General features: G+C 40.4%; 1 protein-coding gene across 9 annotated transcripts in view; it reads right to left on the bottom strand.

Annotated features, from left to right (window-relative positions):
* The window catches only part of MYOM1 (myomesin 1), a 77940-nt gene that overhangs the window by 19912 nt on the left and 38471 nt on the right, over positions 1–19557 (bottom strand). For 5 of the 9 annotated variants that reach the window (XM_074576762.1, XM_074576763.1, XM_074576764.1 and 2 more), the window contains 14 exons: positions 18290–18411; positions 17029–17355; positions 15224–15420; positions 14327–14453; positions 13412–13596; positions 12229–12343; positions 8175–8331; positions 7176–7282; positions 7010–7054; positions 2877–3013; positions 1835–1979; positions 1143–1202; positions 819–886; positions 144–257 (listed from right to left, as the gene is read on the bottom strand). In XM_074576762.1, the coding sequence (XP_074432863.1) occupies positions 144–257; positions 819–886; positions 1143–1202; positions 1835–1979; positions 2877–3013; positions 7010–7054; positions 7176–7282; positions 8175–8331; positions 12229–12343; positions 13412–13596; positions 14327–14453; positions 15224–15420; positions 17029–17355; positions 18290–18411 (1906 nt within the window). The remainder of the gene's footprint in view (positions 1–143; positions 258–818; positions 887–1142; positions 1203–1834; positions 1980–2876; positions 3014–7009; positions 7055–7175; positions 7283–8174; positions 8332–12228; positions 12344–13411; positions 13597–14326; positions 14454–15223; positions 15421–17028; positions 17356–18289; positions 18412–19557) is intronic. The other 4 variants (XM_074576766.1, XM_074576770.1, XM_074576767.1 and 1 more) reach the window with 2 other exon arrangements.

Here is a 19557-nt window from a genome sequence, read left to right as displayed (position 1 = left end):
ACACAGACGCCTTGCAAGTTTTTCCATTTTTAAAACCCACTTCCTTTTTTGATTGTTCCGCTGAAATATCAGATTAGATTGTATCTTTCATCTGAATTAGTAACACTAACTTCAGTTGAGGACTAACAAGGACAGTCACTCACCTCCGATATCAGCAGAGTACACACGCCATCTTTAAAGTCATGTTCTTCATCTACCATTATCTCCCTGTCATCTTTGTACCACACAATGTGTGTTTCCTTCTTAATATTAGCCACCTAGGATGGATGAAAACCACATCGTAATTATTCTCGTCATTTGAGCAGGGGAACTTAGTGTGGCACGGGCTAGCCTGTTCAAGACTCTCAGAAAAGAACAGCAAACTTCACAACTTGATCGCAGTTGTGAGGCCTCCGTTTACAGTTGCAGGCCTCCGTTTTACAATGAGGGGTGCAGGAAGGAAAACAGGAGGGATGAAAAGAGAGAGAAAAGGACTGCCAACAGCTTCAAGGAGCCTGGGGAACCAGTGGGATTTCTACACTTACAAACTGGCCTAAAATGAGAAAGTCCCAGGATTTACAAAGCCTTGTCATTCCTATTCAGGTGCCTTTTCCCAAGTGTGTGGCTGACAGACCAGCTATTTTCCAAGGTATTTTGTTGCATGCGCTGAGCAGTCACCTCAGCATGATTAGCCTTCAGAGGCTCTGTCACTACCCGATACGCAGTTGGGAGTACACAAGCAAAGGGCACGTCTTTAGTCCCTTCCCACCCTCACGGTCCAAGTAGTGGCAGGTCAAAGTCCTTTGAACGTTGTACTCAACGTTTTCCTTGTCCCTTACCTTACATTTCAACATCACGTTACAGTCATCGGTAACTTCCCATCCCAGTTTATCCACAAAATGAGGACCTGTTTAAAATGACATATATATTTTTAAAGGTCACATCAATGGTATTCACGATACAAAACCAAAGACAAACTTATTTTTCTTGACAAGAACACTGTTACGTTTTAATGTGGTTTCATTTTTCCTATTTCTCCTTCAGAAGGTAAGCAACTACATAACAGAACAAGAGACATCTATTTCAAATTAACATACATAAATATAAACAAACTCTTAACAGACTAACACATATGTCATTCTTATAACTATCCATATTATCACCTTGTTTCCTGTGCCACTCTTTTCTCTGGAAATCTGCTTCATCCTGCAGCTTCTTGAATACTAGGAATTAAAACCAGCAAGAAATATAAGGTTAAACACCATGTGCCATTTGTAGGGTACTGGATGTCACTGTAACAGTTAGGTGCAGCTCTGTCCCTTGAACGTCGATGAGAATCCTGCCACAGGGTCAGGTTTTCACCGAACATTTCAAAGTTTCAGAAGCTGATTACGGCTAACCCAGCTTCCCTAGCTGCTTGCAGTCATCAGGAGTTTAATGTGTCACGTCTGACGAAGCACTGTAATCCCCAGTCATACACCTACTCTCCTCTCTCAGTAGGAAGGCACATGAGTGGCAGCAGAGTCAGCAAGCCGCTCGAGCTCTGAGAGGTACAGCTCCTTGTTCCCACCTGAATGGGCTTTTTCCATGGGAAATTTTTGTTCCATCCGTAGAAAAGTAAACCATGACAGGCTGCGATATTTTTACATTTCTATATAACAATTCCCCTTCCTCCCAGCACTTTAAAAATATCAGTTCGCACACATGCCCTGTCCTGTATGAAGCAGGAAAGCACTGTGACATGAAAAACCACTGGATCGTCTTTTGGTATTGAAAACAGTGGAAAGTGAAGATGACAACTGAGGTAGCCTCGGTATAATTTTTGCAGCCTATTGCACAATATATATTAGCTTACCATCACCAATGAGGACAAGGCTGGACTGATTGGTTGCTTTTCCATCCTGCAGTTGGAAAGTGTAAGTCCCTTCATCCTTGTCCTCAAGTTTATCCATAATCATTTCAACCAGGCCGGTCTTCTGGTCCACCTTCATTTTGTATTTCTTCAGGAATGGAAAGTAAAGCAACAGTTAATGGATGTCAGTCAGAAAATATTTGTCAAACGTTATATGGTGTCTTCAGGTGAAATTTTGTTTTCTTTATTCATATTCCCACTATTGCTAGCTCCAGCTCTAAACGTAAAATCAAATAAATAATAAATCTGTTAAAGGTGAAGCCTATTTACTGATGCTATACAAACACGTGACATTCCTGTTGTATGGTGACTACTATGTTCTTCTTTATTAGAAAGGTTTAGATTTGCGTCTTTTCAGAATAACCCTTTCTTTGAGGATGATTATATTTTTACAAGGTTTTGTGCAGAATGCTCCATCTCTGCCTTCTACCTGATATCAGTGTTGCAACAAAAGCGTGCCATGTCATGCCTTTGGGAGTAGCAAGTTCTGCTGCTGGAAACAATCACTTGGGAATTTTCCCTTGGTGTAATAAATTCCTCCAAACAGCAAAGAGAGGTGAGAACTGAGAACAAGGGTACGCTAGGGCCATAGATGAAGGTGACATAGGATGAATCTAGGCTACTGATTTAAGTTGGGCTACTGGGCTACCGAGGCAAGTGACTTCTTGAAGACCACAGTAGTTGCTTACTTGGGACTACCTTATTGCAGGAACTCCTGTGGTCCCCACTAGTTAACAGAACACGTGGTACTCACAAAGGTGGCAGAAAGTCATATAACTCCACTTTATAAACTGCATCCAGTAGCATTCAGCCGCAGCTCAGAACTACGGACAAAATCTTTCTAATGATGCTTTCAATGACGTGTTATTTCTCATGAAAATGCATTAGTGTGGAACACTAGTTGGAAGTACATTGGGGACAGAGACATTAATACTCATTGATACTCATAAAAATGCAAACACGTGTAAGCAATGAAAAGGCTTACCTCTCCATTGAAAATCTCTTTGTCATTAAATACAAAGTTGGCCTTTGCATTGCCAGACAATTTTTCAGCTTGCAACCAGAATCTCACTTCTCCTTTTTCCAAAATTTCCACTGCCAACTCAGAGGCAAGTGGGACAGCTACAAAGAAGAATGAAAAGAATGAAGCATATACTTTGCAAGTACCCCAAATATTGTCTTCTACAATCAGAAAGCCACTTCTTCCTTTCATTCTCAGATACTGTGCTCAAGGTAACTAGCTTATGATAGCTCTTCTTATAGGCAGAATGCCTCTCCACCCACATATACACAGGATGACAGACAAGATTTAATCTTTCGATCCTGCAATCACTAGGTCTGTACAGACTGGAAGTGTTCAGGATTTGAGTTATGCCGGTCTCCCTCCACTCTAATACGAGGCTAAACCTATTTCAAAGGTAAACTGCAAGTATCTCTGCAGCGCGATGTGAGTCTGTTTGGCGCAGACCCATGTTTAATGGGTCACTTAACAATGCCACTGTAAGACAGTGAATTGACTCAGCAGAAAAAAAAAACACCAAAAACCACCAAGCACGAAGCCAGATCAGAAAGTCAGCTGCTAAGCTGCAGGTTGGGAGATTTTTGGAGGCACTCGATCCTTTGCTGGGTGGAACCTCCATCTCCCAGGATTCACCAAGTATCACAACGCACCCACAATCTCTCCAGTACATTTTGTTTACCTATGAATAAAATCCCCTGCATATAGTCCAATTCCTTGTGATAGCAGGAAAAAAAATCACATAAAGGGTACAACAGGTAGTTTTAGTCTTTCTTTTTTTTTCATTTTTCCTTGTTCATTTTAGTAAAAGTCCTCAGCTTGCTTTCAGTTGAACTTTTTGTTAAAATATCTTAATCAGCAACATTAAACATGAGCATTAGACTCTGATATTGGGGCATATTGATCATTTCATTGTGTTCCATAATTTTTAGCTGTCTTCTTAGTGGATGCTCAAATTTTCAACCAAATCATGCCCTAGAGAGCACATCTGCTGTATGTGCACTCTACCTCAATCTCTACTTTCACGGCAGTCTAAAGTCTGTGTTGCAAGGGTGTAACATGGAACAGGTGAAGACGGTGTACAAACACATTGCAAAATGCTTGATGATGCAGTCTGGTGATAGTGTAAAGATACACCTCCTCCCAGACAAATCCCAGGACAGGGTTGTTTTCTCCTTCCAGCTGAAGATTATTCTATTCTATTCTATTCTATTCTATTCTATTCTATTCTATTCTATTCTATTCTATTCTATTCTATTCTATGCCCTGCCATGCAGTGCAGTGCGTGCAGTGCCGTTCTGTTCGTTCTGTTCCGTTCCATTCCATTCCATTCCATTCCATTCCGTTCCGTTCCGTTCCGTTCCGTTCCATTCCATTCCATTCTATTCTATTCTATTCTATTCTATTCTATTCTATTCTATTCTATTCTATTGCATTCCATGCATGCAAAGGCCTAGCTACAGCAGGAGAGGACTGGGACTGAGGTAGTGTCTAGTTTCTCTTATCTTTGTATTTGCACTGTCCTGAACGATTGGGGTGCCTCCCGGAGCAGAGCTGCCATCCCACCCCACTGCCAAACAAAGTTAGGGGGCAAGGACCCCCCATGTCTTCCTTTCCCATGCTCATCCCTTCACCGTGCCTATGCCCCCCCACACCCGCATGTTTGCTTTTGGTGCCTGAGTGGCACAGGACCTGTCTCTGGTGAAAATAAGGCTTCTGAGAGGTGAGGCAACAATCGCAGGAAAAAAAGAGAATTATGAAAAAGACACGGGCTTAGCAAGAAAGAGGAAAGCCTGGAGCCTGGAGGGACAGCGTTACCACGAGGGAGCAGGGCAAAGAAGAGCCCCATAGGAGTGTGCCCCAGCAGTGCACATGGTCCGTGTGAGGCTTCCTCAGCCAGCGCATCACTTTGCTTGTAAGAAACAAAAGGAATCTCAGGTCTTTCATAATTTCTCCCTCCCAAAAAAAGCAACTGAAATGCTACAGGAGCCAGTGGAAGCAAGAGGGAGAGGGTGTGAATAGACATCAGGCTGCACTGCTTTTGTCTCACTGTCAGCTCTATGGTAATTTTAAACCCCCACTCGATTTGCATGTAATTAACTATGAATATCTTAGTCTATCATGGAAAAGAGGAAAGTATCTCAGAAGCTGTTAAATAAAGGGCTGAAAGGATGCAAAAGGGTTCTTTTTCAGGAAAAGGCTGTTCACTCCCCAGGCTAAAGGAACCGGACAGCTCTGCGTTACAGTCCTCCATGAGCAAAAGTCTTATTTTAAAATATTTCCATAAGCACCGACAGCTACTTTAGGCATTTTCCAGCCAGCGTGCTTACAAGGTTTTACATCCTATTTGTACAGCATCACAAGTTACTGCGAGCACTTGACAGAGAGTCCTTGGGCTGTTACTGAATTGAAGAGTTGGAACAATTTATTTTTACCCAGCACCAATACACAATCGTGCCCATGTATAATTGTGTTCTGTAAGGCTGCATTATACAAGCAACCCATTTTCCCATGGAGTTACTGGCTGCAGATGTTTCTAAGCAGAAGTTACAATTAATTGCAGTTCAGAAGTACAAACAAAGCAACATGCAAGAGCTTATGTTGAATCAGAAGTGCCTAGCAACTAGAATAGAACAGGATAATTTTTTTTTTTAGAGATTTTGAGTAATCCTCAAACAGATTATCTGCAGATATGACTAAAGTTTCATGTTGATCCATAGCAGCTCATTATTATTTTTCTAGCCTCCTAGCCATAGCCAGATGTATCTTAACTCCTGTTCGTAATTATTTTTTTTTGTAGCATCCATGGGGCCTAGAGTGACCAAAGCAAGTAAGACAGTTTCCTCCTTGAGGATACGTTCTGCAGTGATCTCCCTTTTTGCCTGTGCCTCCTGGAAGCTCGTGCACAGCTACAAGTGCACAGTTGCCTAAAAAAGAAGACACGGTCTGTGTCCTGAGGAGCTGCTTCTGTGACGTTAGTTATGAGCACAGAGGGTGGAAGAGCACTCAGAAGACAAAGGTCAGGGCAAGCAAGGACGTGCGACAACAGTAAGGTTTTGTGATGACTAACTTTTCAGCGTGAAGATACAATTAGGAGGAAACAACTGGGAGGAGCAGGAGTAAACAAGGGGGTGCTTGGGTTGTCATTAAGCTGTCAAAAGGTGATACAATTTGTTGAGAAGGGTAGGGCTGATGTGGAAAAACACAGAAGGAAATGAGAAAGAGAGATGATGTGGGCAAAAAAGACAGGCCATTCCTGCGGCCAAGCTTAAACTGGGCTGAGAGGCGCGATGGGGGCTGATTTGGCAGAGGTGCCAGCAGTGCATGCCCAAAGCTGAAGGTGTTAGAACATAGGCAAGAGTTTTACTGCCTGGAACGAAGAAGAAGAAAATGTAGTGGGAGAAGATGAAACAAGGTTTAGGTCTCATCTTGTTGTGTGTGATAGGATTCATTATACAATCCAATTTATTTTTTTTTTTTCTATTATTGAAGTTACATTCCAATGAAAATAACCAAGTTGTGCTACTACCAGGATATCACACAGGTATGGGAGGGAGGTCTGAGGAGTTGACAAAAATACCATCCCAAGCAGAAGAAAGTATGTTCATATTGTCAAGTGTTACAGGAAAGATGGAGGGAATGAATTGTAGCAGGAAAATTCTGTGTATATATAGGCCATTACAGCTGAATTTACAACAGTTGCCTGCTTTGTTAACCTTAAATTTAACTTACGCTAACTTCAGTTGGAGTAAAGTTAGAGAATTTTTCAAAATGAGGTGTTCAAATGAGGTTAGGTATGCTGAGTAAGTATAAAAGGCTGTTCTGCAGAAGACACAAAGCCAATGGGATACTTATTTTCCAACTGTAATAGAGACTTATTATATGCCTAGATCAGAAGCCTGCCACAGATCAGGATGAACAACAGTAACACACAAATGTACTGAAAGAAAGAGGGAAAAAAAAGGAATCTTAGTTTTTCAATTCAAAACCACTTTCACTTGAAATTGCCATAGTGACTTCCCTACCTGATGGTGGCAGGAGCTTTGTGATATCCCACCACATGCAAAACTCCCCCCTACAGACACGTTTGATTCACTTACTTGGGAATTTGCGTTCGTGGCTCAGAGCAAGTAGGCGTTTCATTTCTGCAAAAGACGTAAAAGAAATAATATGAAGCGTGCGTGCCTTACGGATCTGAGAGACTCAGCAGCAGGGAAAAACAGATGTGAAAGCAAAACAGGCACGCTTAATAGACATTCTGTCTACCTTCCTCATCAATTGTAAGGCTTGATGAAACTCCATCGGTGTCTGTAACAACACAAGAGTAAATTCCTAAATCATCTTCTCCAAGATCCTTAAAGGTAGCTTTTGACCTTTAGGGGGAGAAAAAAAAAAAGCATTTTGATAAAAAGATTAGATCAGTCTGAACCAAATTCTCCTTTATGTCTCTAACACCAGATAAAAATAATCTCATATTAGCTTTTGCTCTGACTGAACAAGCAAACGCGGGGCTCTGGCCAGTATAAAGCAGGGTAGGTCCTACCATATGTGGTACAAATGGAGGTGGCACAACTCTCACATCGTGCCAAAAGCACTGGAGATTGCTAGTGTAACCGAGCTCAAGCATGCTCAAAAATATGTCAAGTCTTCGATGAGCGTGAAAGGATACTGCAAGTATGGGGTGATTCAATTTTCACATGCAATACCAGGAGCGTGGTGAGCCACCGGTCCTGTATGGTTTCAATAACTGGAAGAGCAGACAGGTACTTCGCAGGCTGGACCTGTGCACTTGCCATGTCTCCCTCTCTGTTAAAAGCCTGACGAAACAGAGTAGGCTTGTAGAGCACGACAGAAGTTACCAAATCAGGCCGTGCTGACGCCAGAAGAGAGTCCTGCTTACTCCAGCATCTCCAAAGATTGCGACAGTGTTACATGGTAAAAGCATTTTGCAAGCAGCCAGACAATTTTCTCCTTTGGAGATTTAAAATAACAACAGTAGGAATAATAATAATAATTTGCCTTGATTGACAGGCTACAAGATGACAGAGCACAGATTTTTCTCTCCCTATGCACAAACATAACTCAGTCAGGAGGTCTGACTCAATTTCCAAGCGGTCTGCGTATGGACTTGCTGGAGAACGGCATGCTCATAAAGTAACCTTCCAGTAACAGAGGCAGCTGTAGCTCTTACTGAGGTCATACATCGGAAAGGATGGATTTCTGTGACCAGCCTACACGAGGATTGCGACCCCCAGGAGTTCTTACTTTCCGCCTTTGGTATCGATGTTCAGTCGAGAGTCGTCCTCAATTGGTTCATAATTCTTGGACCAAACGAACTTAGAGTTTGGAGACATCTGATCACATTCAAAGTTCAAGGAAATTACTCCATTGTCATCTACATTAACCACCACTTCCTTCGTTCCTGAAAGACCAGAACAAGGCAATTCCACTTTGTCAGGAAGCCAGTAAACAAATTTTTATAGATAACGTTCATAGGGGAGATTAAGCAGATCCTTGCTGTTTTCTCAGTCGGCACATAAATTGCTGCAAACATGGGCGTCCTCAGTCTTTGATTCACAAGAACAGTTCTTATTCTTATCCATAAAAGTACAGAACAGATTAAAGAGCATCATAAATCAACTGATTTATTTCAGCAAGTCTAAGCCCACATGAAAGTTTATGATATTTGCTCTAGAAAAACCTGAAGGGGAAAAAAAAAAAAAGCAAGCCTCTAGATCCACTAAATGTTTGAAATATTAAATAGCAATATTTTCCACAGTAAGGGGTAGTCAGAGCTTTCATTATGCAGCATGGATTTCTTATTCCCTAATAAGATAAGCGCTCTAAAGGGAATACGGTGTGCAAATGCGGGTGTTTGAAGAGGTGCAGGCGGCAGAAGAGGAAACACTCCTTGAATTGCCCCATCAGGACTCACTTGTGCAACTGAGGCACATTTTCAGTGACTCTGGCTTCACTCCGGGAGGCTGGTTTAATTGCTGTTGCTTGGCATCCGGCCCTGCCGCCCCATCTGCAGCAGCATTGATCCCGGGCCCACAAAGGGAGTGAATATTTGCAATTAGCTGCTTAAGTCGCCCACCCTGTTTTGCCAGTACCTACAGTCCCTGAGCTGGATGAAGCGACCCAGTTTGTCCTTTAAAAGGCCCCGGGAGTGAATCCCAGATCAGAAACCCAAAGGCACCTCTATCCTGCCCCCTCGCACCCCCCGGTTAAGCTTAGGGAATTTCGTCTGGGATTTGGGCAGCTCGGTGAGCTCGTCATCTGTGGCGTTAACTTTCATTTCAACAACTTGTCTGAGAATGCCAGGGAGAGCGTGTGCACTGAGAGGTGCTGGAGAACATCCAGCCTCCTTTTCCCAACAGCTCTGAGCTGGATCTCGCATCTCAATAGGGCACTCGTGTTATGTTACTTCGCTTAAGACAATTCCGGGCTGCCCAGAATGCTAATGACACACTTTCTCCACAAAGCATTGTACCTTAAAGACAAGAGCCTTATTCCTGACATTGGGATTAAATGCTTTATTTTCAGCATAATTCTTAATGAGCCTCAAGCATACAAGGAGCTTTCTGTATTTCATCATCCTAATACTACACACGTCCTTTCCACCACTGTGAGTAGCTCCTGTAATGACAATTCGTGTACGCGCAGCTTTCTTAGTCTTTATAATTTGCCATAACCATTTAACGAAAGATGAGATTAATATTCACATTTTGCTACTGTTATTTACCAGCCCTCGCAGTAATGAAGCACTTTAAGTCCCAATAGGTGATAAATGAAGTCTAAGGTCTACAAATATTTTACTAAGCAGCAGCATATTTGCAAAATTTTTATAATTTAATTTATTATATGCAAATTCATCACTTGACATTTCATTAGCATTTAGTTTCCTGTAGATCATTAGCACATGAAGCTTTTGATGGCAGTTTATACGATGTGCAAAGAATTATAGCCAGAAGGTTCATTTGAAGGACAGGATCTTTTATATTTGTTTTAAAGTATTCTCATTATGATAACAATATATGGCATTTATTTCCAAAAGTGGTGATGTTGTTTACCTCTAGTATTTATATGAGCCAAAAAAAAATAAAATTCTTAAATTACTAGCCAGAGGTCTCCCCCTATCTGACAAAATGGAACCAAAGAGGCCGCCATAGGAGTAGCAGTCTTAATTTCCCTCCCCTAGATAGCTTGGTGGTTTCAACATATCACCCAGAGCTTCTCTTAAAGTCATCATAAGAAATAAAATACTTAGATGTCATATCAAATCTCCGTTTATCTGAGCATTTTATTGCATTGAAAAGAAAGAGATAACATGAAGATAAAGGAGACAGCTTCAAAACCCTACAGTTAACGGCATCGTTTTGCATACAGCTAGTCAGAAAAGTTGAATGGGACAGGGTTTCATTAGTTTCTGAGGTGCAAGCCCTTCTCAAGTGACTGATGCAGGACCAGAATCTAGTTCTGCTTTGCACCAAGATGCACAAGGACCAAGGGGAGCACTGGGGAAGAGCTGCAGTCTGCTCTTGGATTCCCCCTCCTTCCTGTCACATCCCCACACACCAAAGTGCTTTTGTCTAAAGACAAAGTTACAGCTCAAAAGTAACCTGGATTGGTATGTGGTTTTGTGGGTAGGCTTTTTCATTTAATTTTAGAAGATAACTGTAAAACTTAAATGTGGTTTTCAAATGACAGAAGGTGGATGCAAACTATCACATCATATTTACACATTTCACTGGATAAAGACAATTGGTACCATTAGTATTAAAGCAAATATTTTCATTCAGGATATTATTTACTTACATTCTTTGATTAGAAAGCTCAGTCGTCTGGCTATTTTACATATTTCCCAAAAACAACATTCCAGCAGGGCTTGTCTAGAGAGACCTAACAATATTTTGTCTCCATCCAAGATGGTAATAAAGGCAGCATTCATTGGGCAACACCAAAAGACTTGTAAATTTAAAAAAATGGTATGATTGTTCTTGAGATTTGTGTGGTTTGAGGGCAAAAGGTGGAAGGCTGCCCAAGAGACTGATTTCTGAAATATTTTTTTTTAATAAGCCTTTTGTCCTTTCTTAATACTTTAAAGAAGCTTAGTTTGGTGGATGCCAGATCTGCAGATCTCAGACCAAAATATGGGTCAACCAGATTTGTACAAGTAAATAATTTTCAGCTTCCCTGAGATTTCAGTGGGCCAAACCCTGACTTTCCTGTGATCCCTCAGACATTACACCCATGAACCCAAACCTCACTTGCAAAAAGGCCATGATCCTGACAGGTACCTCCTTCTTTAATGGGGAGGTCTCTAAACCAAATGTTCTGCTCAAGTTTATATTGCCAGGTGGGCACGTGCCTCGTTTGAGTGAACATTGAAAAATCCGTACAATTTTTTTTTGTCGTGATGATCATCTTCATGAGAGTTTATGTTCGGGTTTTTTTTTTTAATTGTAATGGCAGATATGAGAGTCTGCAGGTGGAGGGAGGGAACTTGTCAGAGGAGAAGAGGGTGTATGGTGGATCTAGGCTGGGTTGTACCCCTGTACTTTCTTACGTCACACTAACCTTATGCTATATTTGGTTAAAATATCTGGGAGTTTGTTTTTGCCCCTTGTTGGATCCTCCACTTCTAAATAGTCTATAGATGAGTAAGCCACAAGCCCATGCTTGTGTTTTCTGTTAGGGACTTAGTAACAAAAAGTTGTCGACTCCGGCCAAAGTCACTTCTGTTACCTGTATAGCTAAATAAAACTCAGGGGTTGCTGAAGTTCTAGGTACAAAGATTCTGCCTCTGCACTGGTTCCTGCGCTTCTTACTGCCATTATAGACACTCTGGAGCCAGCCTTCAAGGATGACTCCATCAAAGAGGTGCACTTGCATTCCTGCTGAAGGTGTTCTCCGTACTGACCTTGTTACGTTTTTAAAGCCAAGGGGAAAAAGGAGTTTCTTTTACCCTTTCCTCAGGCACATTGCATAAGTTAAAGAAAGGAGATAAAACATAAATAGCTGGTTTACTACAGGAAGGGCAAAATTCTACATCTGAAGAATGTTTTGGTTGAGCTGATCTACAACTTTATTGTATTTTTATATTCCTGAACCTGTAGTTATAGTAAGAAAAATCTGTTCTGACCTTAAAATATACCAGACAAGAAAGTAAGATATGACTCTCAACTCATTTCCTGTTTGGTAAAAAAGTTTGACTTGAGAGGGGTCAGACTGTTCGCAAGCAGCCTGTATGTAAACACATCGTGCAAACACGACCCTGTTTAAATATGACAAAACAGAGGAAGAATTTCTAACAAACCTGGTCGTGTTTCAGCTACAACAGGTTCTGTGACATTTGATGGTTTTCCAACACCAGCCTGGTTCGTTGCCCGCACACGAAACACATAGCTCACACCTTCCTTTAGGCCACCTATCTGGAGGAAGCAAATATACATACATGCATGATGTGCTACAAAACATTGATTTTAATTTCACACTTCTTACAATTCCAGTCTGGATGCCTGACAATTATATTTCCCTTCTTTTTGTTTTGCTGCTTTTCCAGTTGACAAATATTTCTTCCTCGTCTTGTTTTTGTTTTTTTTCCAATTCCGGAGTGACATGACTGATCTGTTTGGCTTGTTCCTCCCGTGTATGCATAGCTAACATTCAGACAGCGTCATTAATGTCATCGATTTCTTTGCAAAAGGACCATTGTTATTGGAACAGGATGTTTTTAACTCATGTACACTGACCTCTGAAAAAGCATAATCTTTTACTGAAGGTAATTTCTGGCTTTTAAAAATGAAATTATCAGGGTAATAATTGCCAGCCACACCTACTTGGGAACATGAGGGCATATAAGCGTATGGATTTAATTGTAGTGACTTGAGGAATCATACTGACACTGTACACCTGCAAATACTCCTTTAAAGCATATATGAAAGGTTCACACTTAAAAGTGAGTTGTCTTTCAAATATTCTGAAAAGCATACAAATGGCAAACCTACTTAAGACGTATCTCTAGAACAGAGATACAGCTGATCCCTTATTTAGAAGTCATTCCACTAAATTATGTAGCATAATAGTGCAAAAAGCTTGGGTTTAACTTGCCATGAAATGTGTAGAGAGAGTATTTTGTATTAGAAAGAATCACTTGCCACATTATCCTAACATGTATTTTTGTGCCATCTGTTTTTGTGTAGTGATACCTGTCTTGCCTTTTGAGCTAGAAAATGCTAGGGTTGCTCCCTGTGTTATAAGAATGGTATTTGGTTTTAGCAATGCTTTCTTTTCTTTTTAGGCTTGTCATACCAGATTGTCTTCTGAGTTAGTGTTGCCTGACTATACAGCCACGTGCCTGACTACATTACATGCATGTACCCTCAGCACAACATAAGCTACTATATATTTTGTTAAATGGAACCATGATCAGCACAGGATAATGCTGACTTCCTCAAGATTATACTACTGTACCAGCATTTGAATCTTAAGCTATTTACCTTCAAGTATTTCTTTTGAAGTGGCTTCTCATTGACACTTCTCCAATGTTCTTCCTTTGCTTCAGTTTCCTTCATGTCAACATAATAACCAGCTATGGGACTACGACCAGTATAAACCGGTTCCTTCCACAGTAAAACCAAAGAGTCCTTCCTAACTTCTATGCATGCGACATCATGGGGTGGCCCTGAAAGGTAAAAGTTGCAGTTGTGGTATCAAAATAAATCCCAATAGGGCTAATGCAAAAGACTTCAAAAAATCAAAACCAGACACCATGTTGTACACCCAGAGCTGACATAACACGTGCAGCTCCTCTGTATCATATCTAGACCCGATGACTAATAAAAAGACTAGCCCAGAAAACAATCAAATTTGTTGAGATTCGGTATCTTGATCAAATATTCATGAACAAACAAAAATGACAAATAAACTCCAAACTCAGGGAAATAAGTTAATTATTAAGCTAATGTGCTGCTTCAAGGACTGCTCTAAAGTTCACTGAAGTCAATGGAGGTTGTTTTCATTCATTTCAACGCATGTTAAAAGGCCAGTCATCTGGCCTTGAAGTGATACATTTAGACAAGGGTTACAGGACTTCATTCTTCTCTGCCTTATTCCTTAGACGGGTATTTATGTCTACCATTTAAACTAGGAAGCAAAGTGGCAGACATAGTACTGGAACCAAGCAGGAAAGATAAAGAAAATACAAGCTGCTTGTAAAATGCTGCTGATTAAATAGGGATTGTTTAATGCATCATTGTAAATGTACTAAATCAAAGCGATGGAGATTCAAGCCTGGGTATGAACTTCAGTGCCCGTTGACTCCCCTAGAAACTGAAGGCATTGAGAACTTAGATAATCAGTCGCAGGGCACCCTTGGGCTGTGAGTAACCTCCATCTCCCACTCAGGATCCTACCAGGTACAGCAATGGTCCATTCTTCACATTTGAAGGGCTGGCTGGGTAGGGAGGGTGTCCCAACACCAGCCAGGTTAGCAGCAGCCACCTGGAACTGGTAGACCATGTTCTCCTTCAGGTTTTGAATCTGCAGAATCAATAAAATGGTACTTATTAACTTTGGATTAAGGCTTTAGAAGAAAGTCACAATGACAATTATTGAATGCGTGAGCATGCTTTTAAGTGCCTGAAGAGATGAAAGCATTATTGACACCACACATAAGGTGATAACTACCTTGGCTTTTCCTCTAGTTAGTGGTGGAGCATACACAAGTGGTCTTAGCACGCTCAAATTTTTCTTTTCCTATTGACAGGCACTTTGGTAGTCACGGAGGGAGCAGGGTATTCGTCAACAATCATATTAATCTGTCTCGTGATACAGAGTAAGTTCACTTAAGGCAAGACTTGTCCTTACAGCGGGGTGAAACTCAGTCCTGGCATTGCTTTTCATTTGTAAAGCAGCTCAGTGAAGTTGTAGCTAGCACTGTCCCTGAATTGGGTCAAGAACTGATCACCAAACACAGCTGCCACAGAGCTGATTCCAGCACCAGCAAGCACTGGGGTAGGTTCACCAAACCCAGTAGGAACGCCATTTGTTGTGAGGGCCTGACTTACAAAAATACAGGCTATGTCTAGAGCAGTGCATTCACAGATGATAGCTGGTGCCAGACTAACAGGTAAGTGTACTGATAACTTTGCAGAGAAGTTTAACAGAGGTAACTAAATTTATCATCATAGATATAAAACCCTCTGAACAGCAATCTGCACACCGAGTCATAATTCAACCCAATCTGCCTTTGAGATCTGTTTTGGAAATATTGTCTGCACCTACGGCAATAGTAGAAGTTAGCGGCTTACCCTGTATGCCCTCTCACTAATGGCCTTAATGTTGGCCTCCATCCATTTCCCAGGAACTCCGTCAACCACTTCACGATAGTTCACGTAGTAGCCGGTAATTTCAGTTCCACCAGTGACTTTAGGTTGCTTCCATCCTAATGCCATCGAGTCACGAACACTCTCAAGTACCATGATGTCATAAGGTGGAGATGGAGCAGCTGTTTCAATGTGAATAATACGTAAGTAGGAAGCAATATTTCAATAGTCAGACTGGCGTTCAATTACCGTACGTATTCAGGTGGCTCCCATCCTGCATTTCCTGAGTAGGACAATATTTATGCGGTCAAGGGAAGTTTCTGGAGTTGGAATAAGAAATGCAGGATAAAAGCTTCAATAAACCAAATGAAAAAACTCCACACTGCGTAGGAATTAATTTTCAGGATCATTTGGCTTTTGAGAAGCAAGCTAATACATAGTGAAAGACTGTGTTGCAATTGCAGCTCTGATGTAAGTGATCAGGACTCACTTTAAAACCGTGAAAAATGAGGAACTAAAAGTAAGATTACAGGAAAAGTTAAAAAATTGGAGATGCAATGATTTGTTTCCTTTTGCTGAAAGCAAATTCTTTTTTACACATACAATATTCATTGTAGTCCCTTTTTTTAAAATAGATCCACATTCTTCCCTTCCCAGAATGTAGTTTATCTGTTCATTCTTTTTTTTTTTATTTTAAATTTATACACTGTGCAAATTTTATCATTGCACCCATCACATAATCTTACCTTAATGGAAGGAAGCGTTATCATAGGCACTGTAGACTGACCAGAAATGGAACATGTCTGTTACTGGAACTTAAATTAAAAAATTTGCTCTTTTTTAAAAAAAAAATAAAAAATTTAACAATACAGAAATCATTAACTTCATCCCCACCCATATTCTTGTAAAGGTTTTTCTATATCTAGTGAGGAAATGCTTGTCCACACCCAGTATGTCATGCACCAGTGAAGAGCTCTACTTGTGACCTTGAAGTCCTACTGTTGATGGAAATCCTACATCATATACATTTCCTTTCATCTTTAATGTTTTATCTCAGTGTCAGCTAGCCCCGGGTGCCTCTAGTTTATTTTCTGTTCAGCATTTTGCACGAGTCTTATGAGTCTCACTTCAGAGGGCTGGGGAGGAATTCAGTTCACTGGCCAGGTACCAGGGCTTAAATGAAATTCAAGCCCCACATTTCTCAGGCACAATGGGTGTGTACGTGTTGACAACATAAAGCGCGATTTTGTGCAAGTGCCTTCAACTTGATAGGTTCTCCTCATTACATATTGCTGTCAGTCAGAGCTACAACACAACATTCATTAGCACTGTGTCTCAGAGGATAAGCTGTAGCTTAGGCATAAATCCACAAAGGATCTTCATATATCCTAACACAACACAGATTTTCATGCTTACCATCATAATCAGATTTTGTTTCCTTCACACATACATCACCCAGAGACTAGGTAACAAGACTCTTAACAAATTACTGAAGTGATTTAGAAATAATACAGTATCTTGGATACATTAATATGTAGTCAAACAAGCTATTAAATTAGTAAATGGATTTATGTGTTACCCTTTCGGTAGCCACTAAGTTTGTAAAGTGGTCTCTGATACCATTACATCCATAATGACCTTAACTGAGAGTTGAGCACGTGATTAATGGGTCTGATGGAAGATGCATCCCTGGAGAGTGCGTTCACTTGTGGCATGGATGAGCAGAGGTTACAACCGTCTGAAGTGGATGTACCCAAGCAGTGAAATCTATTCATTTTATTAACTCTCACCTATATCTTTCTTCTTGGTCACTTTTTCCAGTGTCAAAAGATCCCCGGGTGGAGACTTACTTGCCTGCTTAGCAGCAACTTTTTGCGGTGCAGATGTGACACCGTCCTTAACCATTTCTCTCGTGTTATCGTCTCCTGTACTCCCCAGTTTGTCAGAGCTACTGGGCAGAGTGTCTCTATCAAATTTAGCATTGCATTTTAGCAAAGCATCTGTGTCAAAGATAGGCTGGGAGGACTCATGCATGCCTTCCCAGCAGGTAGTGCGGTCTGTTAGTCCACCAGCTTTACCACTCAGTTCAGGACACACACCATGAAGCAATCCTCCCCCTATAATTGCCAGAAAACAGCAGAGACAGTTTGAATTAGAATACATTCTTTCCTCTTCATTTAGTCAACAGAATGAAGAAATGCGTACAGTGAACAATGCAGCCACAGTATGACAAATCATAGGCTTTACACACAAAATGTTAAGCTTGAATTCACAAAAATTTAAAATGCATAGAATACCTCTCAACCTGCTCACAAGTAATGTTCTTTTAATAACGTCTACTTTTCAGGGCAGAAGAAATATGGAAATTTAATAGTAATCTTCATTTGCTACCATTATTTTAGTATTAGATCTTCCAAGTCATATTTCTGATCCTTGCAAAATGATCTCACAAAATTGCCCTAGGCCACGTCTCTGTGCTCTAAGGTTGTGAGGTATGCGGTTTTGGTCCAAATGAGAGCGAGGATGTTGCAGGCATACAATTTATTATAGCCCAATGATCTCATTAATCTTTATGGATTAGTTCAGGCAGTGGCAAACAGAAGTAATTCATCAACAAAGGGAGAACACACAGGGTTATAGAAGGTTTACAAAAAACACATTGCACTGATTATTAGGTTTAGGTGTGGAAAAAAATTTCTTGGGAACTGAGTGTATACAGGATGGTGTATGTTAGAGGTGATAAATACCACATGATGGAATCGGAATGGCATTCCATTTTCCAGGATACCTATGAAGTGAACTTGGCAGTGTTCTCTTACAGTGGTTCACAAGAAACACCTGAAGAAGACTGGATGGTGAAGGTGAACAGTCTACAAGAGTGCAGTGACTGTGAAACTATAGCTGTGAGACCACAGGATCTATGGACAAATTATTATTTGTGGACAGCATTGTAAAACATAACAATTAGTTACAAATAGTTACTGTGAACATCTTTACTTAATTAAAAAAACCCATATTTACCACCAAAAAGGGCAATGGAACATAGCTTACCAATGGCTGCTTGCACTTCTATAGGCTCCGAATCCTGTGAAAATTCACTGAGTCCCGCTGCATTAACGGCTCTGACTCTGAAAACGTACTTCTCACCATTTACGAGTCCATGGCAAATGAATCTAAAACAAACCAGTGAAGGAATACTTAGAAAGTATTATGAAGAAAATAAAAATCTTAAGGGGGAAAAGAAAGTGTTTCTTCCATAAAATTTATTCTGGTTTGTGAAAACTGAAGATAAACCATGATCCTAGTTGCCTAAATGAAGTTCAGAGAATGCAGAATGTATCTAAGCACCTCATTCACACAACGAAGATAATGTCTAAAACCATGTCTCTTTAGACGTGCTGTTTACCAACACTCTCTCCTTCTTAAGACTACACAAGTTTTTGTGTTACCAGAGGGTCTACCTTACTTCTGCTAATATATAAAATCCATACTTCCTAATGGAAATGATACGAAAATCTGTTTGTGAGATATCTTCACGACGTAAGTAAAAGACACCCCTGTAGCACAAGTTCCCCTAATGCATTTCCAATCATAAATGAAAAATTGCAGTGTTCAAAAAAATTACAAGGCAATGTACGAGAGCTAAAAGAAAAAGTGTCAGATTTTTTATTTCACTTTCTTGCTTCTATATGTGACACAATAATCTAAGCCAGACAAATTCTTTTATTAGAATAGTTTTTCTACTGGATTATCTAATGATCACATAAAAAACCTCATAAATTTTCTCTGGCGTGCACCCTGAAAACACAAAATTTCCCAAGACAGGAATCATTTATTTTGGAAAAATTGTGGTTTGGAAATTTAAGCATTTTATTTAAAACAGAATTTATTTTTCAATAGATATTTTAAGTGTATTTTATTTCATGTTACTTTTATTTCGTTCTACTTCATAATGTCACGACTTGCACTACCAATGCTGACATCATGCAATGATGTATGAAGCAAATATAATATGGAAAACAAAGAGTATTTCAAAATCAAAATTACATTTGGGGGAAAAAATAAAATTGGAATCAAAATTTTCAGAGCAGAACTTTCCCTACCTGTTCTATCAGATTTTTCCAAATCATTTCCTTTCACCAGGATGTGTGCAGAAAACCAGAAAAGCCAAGAGGTAACAGTCAGCCTGGGCCTGACTGCATCATACATCATATCACATCGACTGACAATGCAGTCATAGGAACCTAAGCAGTGTAGTTACATCACAATGTATTGTAACTCAGAACAATGTTTTCATTTTTACTGTGAATAAAGATCAC

Source organism: Larus michahellis, chromosome 2 (assembly GCF_964199755.1).
Source record: "Larus michahellis chromosome 2, bLarMic1.1, whole genome shotgun sequence".
Lineage (NCBI taxonomy): Eukaryota > Metazoa > Chordata > Aves > Charadriiformes > Laridae > Larus > Larus michahellis.
The sequence above is the reverse complement of the archived record's forward strand: the minus strand, read 5'-3'. Positions and strand labels throughout refer to the sequence as shown.